Genomic DNA, 10,237 nt, shown 5'->3' with positions numbered 1-10,237 from the left:
TGAGATCTGCAGGCCCCAGGCACCCATGTCTTCCTGAGGTGGGTGGCACTGTCCATGGTGAGGATGACAGGGAGGTGCTGATGGACGGGCTGAGGAGGAAGGAGACCCCGTGGGGGAGGCTCTGACAGGGTAGGACGTGCCCTGGGTCACCTCAGCTGCAAGGGGCGTCTCAGGAGGCTCTGGTTTCCTGATTCATCATAGAAGCCACAGCCAGGCTGCCAGGAAGACGTTGTTCCCCTTCCTTGGGGCTGCTGACGTGGCCGCCGTGACAACCATGAGACCGGCAGGGCCAGCCTCTCAGTGGCCACACCCTGTGTGTCTGTACTTACAGCGCCATGGGCTCCATCTACACACTTGGGACCAGATCGAGAAGACGCCATGACTCCCACCCTCAGGGCCCTGCTCTGCCTCGGTGAGATGGGAGGGGAGAGGGGAGCCCTGGTCTGTCAGGACCCCAGGACTCAGGAGCCTCATGGGGAGGAGGGTGCTTCTCAGGGTTCAGGGCAAATCTCTCACAGGGACTCTCTTCCAGGGCTGAGTGTGGGCCTCAGGACCCCGGTGCAGGCAGGTGAGTCTGTCCCCAGGTTCCCAGGTCCCACTCCTCATAGAGGACTTGGGGCCACCCCAGGAGAAGTTGGCGGTGGAGAACAGCAATTCCAGGCTGATGGATGAAGGATAGCTGAAATGCTCAGGGCTGAGAGCTGGGACCAGGGGTGGGAATATCCTGTGACCCAGCCTCTGCTTCCTTCCAGGGCCCCTCCCCAAGCCCACCCTCTGGGCTGAGCCAGCCCCTGTGATCCCCCGGGGGAGCCCCGTGACCATCTGGTGTGAGGGGACCCCAGGGGCTGAGGAGTACCGTCTGGATAAAGAGGGAAGCCCAGCACCATGGAAAAGAGAGAAGCCACTGGATCCCAGAGACAAGGCCAAGTTCTCCATCACACAATTGACAGAACATGATGCTGGGAGATATCGCTGTTACTATCACAGCCCTGCTGGCTGGTCAGAGCGCAGTGACCCCCTGGAGCTGGTGGTGACCATAGGTGAGAGGACTCTCAGGGGTCCCAGCCTCAGGCTCTGCCCTCAGGAAGGGGGTCTGCTCTCAGGGTGTCTCCCTCTCACAGCCCAGCCCTGGGGGACATGAGGGTGGTGTGAGCCCATTTAACACACTGCCTCTCCTCTCCTAGGATCCTTCAGCACACCCAGCCTCTCAGCCCTGCCCAGCCATGTCGTGACCTCAGGAGGAAACGTGACTCTCCAGTGTGGCTCATGGGAGGGATTTGGCAGGTTCATTCTGACTGAAAACGGAGATCACAGGCTCTCCTGGACTTTGGACTCAGAGCCACAGCCCAGTGGGTGGTTCCAGGCCCTGTTCCCTGTGGGCCCTGTGACCCCCAACCGCAGGTGGATGTTCAGATGCTATGGTTATTACAGGAACAGGCCCTTGGTGCAGTCACACCCCAGTAACTCCTTGGAGCTCCTGGTCTTAGGTAAGGAGCCCCAGTCCTGTCCCCTCCATGTCCCTATGTTTGGCTAAAGATCCTTCCCAGGAGGTCCCCAACCTAGGACAGGAGTGAGGGCTTCAGGGGAGGGTCATCCACAGGAGAATCCACCCTCCTCAAAGGGATGGATGGAGCACAATGCGCCCTTCCTGCCCCTGCCCCTGCCCCTGCCGGTATCTCCAGATTCTCCAGGGGACCCCAGGTTTTGGGAGGGAGCACCTTGCCAGGGCCACAGGGAAGATCAGAAGACAAGTGTGAACAAAGACAGCATCTCTGGATGGGGTTGGGGGGCGCTCTACCCCTCAACCTTCTCTTGTCTTTTTCCCAGGATCCTCTGTGGACCACAGCACCCTACCCCCAAAGCTCCCCTCCACGGCTGGTGAGTCGCTGGGGCCTCTTTGCTCTGGGGGAGCACAGACCAACCCAGGGCAGCTTAGAGAGCCTCTCAGAGGATCTAGCAGCCCCTCACACATGCTCTACCCCTCAACCTTCTCTGGTCTTTTTCCCAGGCCCCTCTGTGGACCCCAGCACCCTACCCCCAAAGCTCACCTCCAAGTATGGTGAGTCGCTGGGGCCTCTTTGCTTTGGGGGAGCACAGACCAACCCAGGGCAACTCAGAGAGCCTCTCAGAGGATCTAGCAGCCCCTCACATACTCAGGGATGAGCTGGTGTTCTGGGGACTGAGGCTGGTGGGGCAGTCAAAGCCAAGGGAAATGTGGGGCCCAGCTTAGGGGAGCAGTAGCCGGGATTCAATGGGGAGAAGGCAGGGCCAGCTCTCACCTCCCCATCCTTGGCTTATGATGCTCAAACAGGTGGGGTCCACTGTCGGGGGCGGGGGTCTCAGTGCTCCCTGGGATGGTGATTTTATTATTTTTAATTATTATTATTATTTTTTAATGTACAATTCAGTGGTTTTTATTGCATTCAGAGTTGTACAATCTAATAATCACCACTATCTAATTTTAGAACCTTTTTTTTTCTTTCTTTTTAAAAAGACATGCTCACCCCTATCTGGTTTGACTCAGTGGATAGAGTCTTGGCCTGCGTACTGAAGGGCCTTGAGTTCAATTCTACCTCAGTTGCAGGCTCCTACCTGGCCGGGCACATGCAGTAGGAAATCAATCCGATTTATCTCTCTGAGCCTTGGTTTCCTCGTTTGTGAAATGAATGGAAGGGGGATTGGCATTCACATGTTGCTTGATTGTTATGAGGGTGAGAGGCGATTCATTCACAGACCCCCAAAACGTGCCTAACGCACAGTAGGTGCTCAATGAAGTGGCATCCTTGGCTCATTCATGACATCGTTGTGTCCAAGGTCTTCAAAACTACCATGGAATTCTGATCGGAGTCTCTGTGGCCTTCATCCTGCTGCTCTTCCTCCTCCTCCTCCTCTTCTTCCTCCTCAAGCATCGGAACAAACGCAGGAGGTCAGGTGAGTAGAGGATGGGGAGACCTTGTCTACCTGAGAGGATTTCCATGTAAGTACAGTCGTGACAGGTGGGGTCCTGCGTGGAGGTAGCAGGGGTGCTCCCGGAACCTGGGGGACCATGCTGGTGAGGGAGCCATGAGAAGGTGTCCTTGTCAGCCTGCAGTCGAGAGCAGTGGGGAGTGGGCATGGTGGTGAGGAATGGGGGTGGCATTGAAGTGGTTGGGAGTTTCATTGCTTTGAGAAAGAAAACACGTAAAGGTGTGGGGTGAAATGCCTGTGAAGAATTTAAAAATGTGCAAAGACAGTTGGCTAGGAAAAACTGAGGCATTCATTGGAATTGAAGATGTCAGTATTGTTACTGAATACAAGTTTGGCTTCCTGCTGTGACGGAAGCTGAGGCAGGTGAGACAGGTGCTGGTGGAAAGGATAGACGTTTTATTCATGTGAAGATGATCTGAGAAGTTGGCAGACTCCTGTCCTAAAAAACCAACCATCTTAATATCTCTGGTCAAGTCGGTGACTTTTTAAAGAAGAGGGAAGGGAAGTGGGGACATGTAGGCAGTGTTCTTGCTGGTGCCAACAAAGATCTTGGTAGCAGCATGCTGACTCTTTCAGTATCAGTCGCTCTGCTCCTATCTGAACAGGAACCGGAACTGATGCAATGTACTAAAATAGAAGCTAAAATAGAGGTTGTTACGGAAAAAAAAAGGTTGTTCCTGTTTTTGTTTCAACAGACTTGTTTGTTTATTGGTTAGCACAGTTAATTCTGGTTAGTACAATATTGCGTAAAGATTATACGCTTTTCATTCTGTTAGAGTGTGACCTAATTACAAATTATATATATACTGAGTGGCCAGATTTTTATGACCACCACTAATTTGCCTACAAAATTTGTGCATTGGGTGGGGGGGGGGTGTCCCTCAGCCCAGCCTGCACCCTCTCCGAGGATCGGGCTTAAACCGGCAGTCGAACATCCCTCTGACAATCCGGGACTGCTGGCTCCTAACCACTCACCTGTCTGCCTGCCTGATCACCCCCTAAGCACTCCCCTGCCAGCCTGATTGACACCTAACTGCTCCCCTGCCAGCCCGATTGCTCCCAACTGCCCTCCCCTGCCTACAAATGTCAGGTTATCATAATAATCTGGCCACTCAGGGTGTGTTTGTGTGTGTGTGTGTGTGTGTGTGTGTGTAATATATATATATATATATATATATATATATATATATATATATATATATATATATATATATATTTAGTGACATAGAAATAGTTAGAGGTATAGTGTTTGCACTGTGTGTACTAGCTCAGACCTAGACATAGTGACAGCCCACTAGAAATAAGCACACTGATCATCCAGATCTTGGTTTCTAAATACCATCCTCTATGAGAGAGCAGAGATGTAATAAGAACAGACTTAGACTGTAAACATGTTTTTTCGGGTTCACACAATTTTACCTAAAACAACCATGCAAGTTTGAGGCACTACCTTTTAACTTGGTTTATGTTGAATTCCAAATGAACCAAGGTGGGGATCACAGCCTCTGAGCCCCGGGGGCCGGGTTCTGGGCTAGTTTGGAAGCTAATTTCCAATGTTGTACAGGTGCTTTGAACCTTGAAATGAAGACCAGAGCACTGCAGAAAAGGTAATTTCTTCCCCAACCCCTCCCACCTCTACCTGTAGCTCCTTCCACACTGTCTAACGCTCCTGCCCTCCTTGCTCAGCTCCAGCTCCGTGGCTGATGTCCAGGAGAAGAACCAGTGTACCGGTAACTCTGGAGGAGGTGAGGTCTTTGTGGGGCATCGGGGCAGGAGGAGTGCTTGGGAAGGCTTCTGGGCTTAGGGGTGAGGAAGCATGTAAGTCCCAAATATGTGTGGTCCCCGGCACATCCCCGCCCCTCAAGGAACCTCAGTCTTCCCACCTAAATTTCAAGGAGAGTGTGGGATTGGGGGATTTCAGGAATCTTGCATGAGATAGAATCTCCTCATTCTTTAGATGCTTCCATAAGAGAATCCCAACCTGAGGAGGACAGAAAGATGAACAGCCAGGTAAGATCCCTGCCCTGTCCAGGACACCCAGCAAAGGCTTGTTAATACCCCCCGGGGAATCACTCCAGGCTCAGGCAGGGGGTGGCCACCCTGCCTTCCGTCCTGTCAGAGGAATTTCTAGATATAGAGGACAGATAACTGGGAGAGGACAGGTAGATGGGAAGTCACGTGGGTCCTTTCTGCTCCCAGTGCCCTGGCTTCTCCCCACCCCAATCACCCACCTGCCTCTTGCTCTACCCCCCCCCCCCCAGGACACTCCATCTGAGGATGCCCAGGATGTGACCTACGCCCAGCTGGATCACTTAACCCTCAAACGAGAGACAACTGCACCCACTGCTCCCCCGTCAGACCAGCTCCAAGTTGAGCCCAGCGGGTATGCTTCTCTGGCCATCCACTAGCCCAGGAGGGACTCAGACCTCACACTCCAGAGAGGGGAAATGCAGGGACCCCAGAAGGCGTAGGAGCTGCCCCGATGGACACTCAGCTACTGACCTGAGCCTGAGGACCTTATGTAAGCAAGCAGGATGTCATGAGACCTTAGACGTCACCTAATTCTGCAGAAGAAGATAAAGATGAGCTCTGTATCTTTAGAAACAGAACAATACACTTCTACATAACTAGTGATCGAGAGAAGAAAATCACAAATGAAGATAAAACGGTTTTTTTTTTACTTAAAAGATAATGTGACTCATATTCTTACTTGAATGGAAATGCAGCTGTTACACATCAACTGGGAAAATTAAGTACCTAAATGGAGTTACTAGAAAGAGAAGAAAGCCTGACACCCAGCCACCTAGGTGAGCATTTAAAGAAGTCAAAGAATAACAAATGCATCCCACCGCAGTGGATGGAAGGATATAAAAATTATAAGGACATATATTTATATGGAAAAGAATAAAAAAAAAGAGAGAAATCCATTGTGTTTGTCTTCCCGGGCTGCCATAACAAAGGACCACAGTCTGGGCAGAGCAGAAAACAACAGAAATCCATTCTCCCGCTGTTCTGGAGGTTGCAAGTCTCAGATCAAGGTGCCAGGAGTGTTGGTGTACTCTATGGCCTCTCTCCTTGGGTATGAATGGCGCCTTCTTGCCTCTGCTTACATGGTCTTTCCTTGGCGTGTGTGTGAAGGGGAGAGGGAGAGAGAGCGAGCCCTGGTGTGCTTCCACTTTTAAGGACACTAACATATCTGATCAGGGTCCCAGCCTTATGATCTCATTGAACCCTAATTACTTCTTCAGAGGCCTTATCTCCATATACAACCACAGGGGGTTTAAGGGCTTTACCATGAATTTTGAGGAGGGGGGGACATCAACATTCAGTCCACAACATTCTGAGCGCCCCCGCTCCCCAATTTTGTGTCCTTCTTCCACGCAAAATACATTCATTCCAGCTCTATAGTGATCCAAATCTCCACTCTTTCCAGCATCATTTATCCAGTTGAAAATTCAAAGTCTCATCTACCTATTGTCTACGTCAGGCATGAGTGAGACTCGGGATAGGACTCCTTTTAAGGAAGAATCCCTCTGCAGTCATGAACCCGTGACTGAGACAAGTTCCAAAATGCACCACTGCAGCAGATGTAGGAGAGATATTCCTGTTCTGAAAGGGAAACATCGGAAAGACAAGAGTGATGGGTTCTAAGCACGTTCAACATCCAGCAAGGCAACCCTTCGTTAGATCATTTTTGTCTCTTTTGGGTTCAATTTTTTTTAAATTCTATTTTTCAGTTACAGTTTACATTCAGTATTATTTTGTATGAGTTTCAGCATAGTGATTAGATTAGATGTTCTGCCCTCCAGAACATGGGGTGGCAGCGTCACCTCCATGGCTCAGCTGGGTGACACGGTACCTTCATCTCCCTGTGGGGACCCTCTGCCCTGTTGAAACCAAGGAAGTGATTCTAACTTTGAAGTCAATGGGGCAGCCCTGATCACCTCTGAATTGTCTTTGGGGTCATTCTTTCCCTTTCTTGAAGAACAATAGAGTTACAGGACGGGGTCGGGCCCAGAGCCAGGCTACCATGGGCCGACTGGTAGTGTGTGGGTTCTTAACTTCGTGTAGAAAAAATATCACAACACAAGTCTAGGTTTTTTTGAGAGTAAGTTCATTAAATCTGGGGACAGTGAAATAAAGACAGGACTTAAGGTAGAAGAAGCAACAGGAGAGAGGAAGTTAGAGAATAAGGAGTCTTGGGGACAGGTTCAGAGAGTAAGCCCAGGATGAGCTGCCACTGTCCACTGCTCCCCAGGTTTCACATTTCCTGGGGTCCCTTAGAATTTCGGAGAAAAACAGTGGAGATAAGAAGGTGTGGGTGTGCTCTAACAAGAGAGCATGAGCTGGATCCTTAGTCTTGAGACTTTTTATCTCTCTTTGGAAGGCTGGACTCCTAGGGGAGGTCTCAGGGGAAGGTCTTAACAGAACATTCATTAGCTTTTCAGGTGTGTCCTTCAATATGTTGATTCAGCAAAATGTGCATGGGGGGGTGGTCAGGGGTTATTTTCTGGTTCATTTTGTTTTTAAAGAACATCGTTGTTAGGGTCACTGAAGGAGGAATGCACAAGGTCAAAGAGGTAAAGAATTATAAATTTACTAGAGGTCCAGTGCACGAAATTCATGCAAGGGGCTTGGCCCTAGCAGCCACGGTGGCTTGCCTCGGCCCTAGCAGCTCCGGGTTCATCTGGAAGGTCGTCCAGAAGGAGTCTGTAAGGTCGTTCGACTGTCTGGTTTAATTAACATATTATGCTTTTATTATTATAGATTAGGTAATCTGTAAACCAGATGGGCTGAACCCCGAAATGGCGCCAATACCCAGGGATGGGGAGTCAGAGATTTTAAAGGACTGTAGGCAGGCTTTTTCAGCAGGGAATTCTCTGGGCAGGTCCAGATTCCAGGAAAGTCTGAAGGAGAAAGATACTGATCTTAGCAAATGGAGTGTGGTCTTAAAGGTCAGTTCCCAGGGGAGGAGGTATTGATTCAATGACTTAATCAGACCTAACATTCTAGCCTTTTTGGTTTATGGAATAGGGATGGAGGTCATATCTTTCATAGTTACTTCCTGCTGAGGGGACATCGAGATCGTAGGGGGATGGACTTTGATTATAGTTGGCTAGAACACTGTGTAGACTCCTCATGGTTGGAGTGGGGGTGTTGAAGCAGCATGATTTTCCTGAGAAACTGGTTGGTGAAGACCGGAAAACAGTCCTGATGAGTGACTTGGGAGGTACCAGTAAAAAGTGATCCTGGGGCAGCCACAGTGTCACTTGTCTGGTTTTGCTGCTTTTCTGGGCCTGGAGCTGAAATACAACTGAGGCCTAGATGTTATCTTCAGGGAAGAAGAGATAACATCTAGAGATGTTACTCAGGGAGTCTAAACTGCTTGACTAGTGATATGAAAGGGGAGGTAGGTTACCCCTGGGGGTAAGTTTCTTGTTTTCCTAGTTTTTCCCCTTGCTAGGCATCTGGAGCTTTCTTCCCTGATGAGTTTCTGTACCTAGCCCATCATCCTTGCTCTAGTGTCAGGGAGTGGGGGAAGGTCTAACATTTAGGTAGGGGGATGCCTAACATTTCCCTCCTCAAAGATTTTTGGCTGAATTCTTTCAGGGGGAAAGGGGGGGCACAGGGTCTCTTCTGTAACTGCTTCCTGCTGAAAGGAGGTGATGTTTTCCTTCAGAGCCAAAAATCCTTGCTCTCTGTCAGAGGGACGATGAGGCCTGGGCACAAAATGAAGTTGTGATGGTGTCTAGGAGTGGTATTTCCCGAGGACAAGTAGGGCTTGTAACCTGGTGGAGACAATCTGTTTTATAAATGTTAGTATTGTTGGGGCAAAAGCTAGAACAAAAATAATTATGACAAATGGTCTGGTGGAAGGAAAGAGACATTAGTTTGGGGGGCTGTAGCCAAATATTTAAGAAAACTAGATACATGTAGGGTTTAGTTTGGTCTTAGATTCCATTTAGAATTTTTAAAAATAAAGAGCAAACAATATGCAAGATTTTAAAAACATTGCACATGGCTCACTAAAGTGTGTATTGAGCACTGGAAGGAATTCATAAACACCCCAATGTGTGGATCACAAACATTTGGAGAACTACTGCCAGATGCCTTCCATAGGGAACTATTGCTCTAGGCTTGCCCAGTGTCACTGACAGGATACCTGTTACTCCTGAGACTTTTCTGTTTGAACTTGGCTCTGAATCTTTGCAAGTTCCTTCCTAGAACAGACTGAAATTTCTAGAACATTATTTTTAAAACTAGTGACCCGGTGCAAAAATTCATGTACATTGAAAGGAAATTAATTAGAAGGTGGCCAGTGGGGCAGGACTGGGTGAGACAAGCCGGACATGCCCTGGAGCCAACCTCCTTCGGTCCCTTCCCGACCACACCCGGTGGTGGTGGGGGAGGTGTGCTGCTGCTCCAAGGGCATCTGCGGAGTGAGTGGGGTCCCTCTGGCAGCATAGGATTCGGAGGTAAGCCCAAGACAAGCTGCCGCTGCCTACTGCTCTCGGAGTAGCAAACTTGGGATGACCTGTGGAACCCTCCTGGGTTTCAGCACCAAATGTTAGGGTCCCCAAAGGAGGAACATAGGAGTCCAAGACGGGTAAAGAATTATGAATTTACTAGGTCATCTGTAAACCAGATGGGCTCAGCCTCAAAATGGCACCAGTAACCAGGGACAGAGAGTCAGATATTTTAAAGGATGCTAGGTGGGCTTTTTCAGCGGGAAATTCTCTGGGAAGGTCCAGATCCTGGCCAAGTCCAGAGGGAAAAGATACTGGTCTTAGCAAATGGAATGTGGTCTAAGCAAAAGGGAATGTCGGTTGTGAAGTGGTCTAAAGGTCATTTCCCAGGGGTGGGGGGTATCGATTCTATTATTTGATCAGACCTAACAGTCATCAAGAACATCATTGAAGGGGGACAGGGGCTGAGGCCACTCTGCCCCAGGATGGTCTGGAATATGTAAAGCATTTGCTCCTAAGTGTCATTGGTTAGAGAAGATAAAACCTTGTGATTCAAGGTTTTAAAGGATTTGAGCTGACTATAAATTGCTCAAATCCTTTGGCCTTGTTTAATACTTTCTGTCAGTTTCCCTCATTCCACTTGTCAAGGAATTTCCCTTGCTTCTTACTATCCTGCCACCATAGCACACGCTTGCAGACAGATAACTGTATCATCGCAGCCTGTAGTATCTGAACAGTGTTTCTGCTTCCTACAATCCCATCATCTCTTTGCCGACCGACAGTCCATCCCTGCCTGTGCGGTT

At 49.4% G+C, this 10,237-nt stretch overlaps 1 protein-coding gene across 4 annotated transcripts; it reads left to right on the top strand.

Moving 5' to 3' along the window:
• The first annotated feature begins 227 nt into the window (after positions 1–227).
• Positions 228–5,881, top strand: LOC102419580 (leukocyte immunoglobulin-like receptor subfamily A member 5). 4 transcript variants are annotated; one of them, XM_014448286.2, is made up of 11 exons: positions 228–412; positions 533–568; positions 753–1,040; positions 1,185–1,487; positions 1,828–1,878; positions 2,009–2,059; positions 2,815–2,931; positions 4,532–4,574; positions 4,654–4,712; positions 4,925–4,977; positions 5,229–5,881. In XM_014448286.2, exons 1-11 carry the CDS (start codon positions 379–381, stop codon positions 5,373–5,375), a joined length of 1,182 nt encoding a protein of 393 aa, XP_014303772.1. In that variant the 5' UTR covers positions 228–378; the 3' UTR covers positions 5,376–5,881. The 4 variants fall into 4 exon arrangements, with proteins under 4 accessions (XP_014303772.1, XP_023602876.1, XP_023602877.1 ...); XM_023747108.1 differs by having other exon boundaries at positions 228–568; XM_023747109.1 differs by lacking the exon at positions 2,009–2,059 and having other exon boundaries at positions 228–568.
• Positions 5,882–10,237: the final 4,356 nt, after the last annotated feature.

Source organism: Myotis lucifugus, unplaced genomic scaffold, assembly GCF_000147115.1.
Source record: "Myotis lucifugus unplaced genomic scaffold, Myoluc2.0 scaffold_793, whole genome shotgun sequence".
Taxonomy (NCBI): Eukaryota; Metazoa; Chordata; class Mammalia; order Chiroptera; family Vespertilionidae; genus Myotis; species Myotis lucifugus.
The sequence above is the reverse complement of the archived record's forward strand: the minus strand, read 5'-3'. Positions and strand labels throughout refer to the sequence as shown.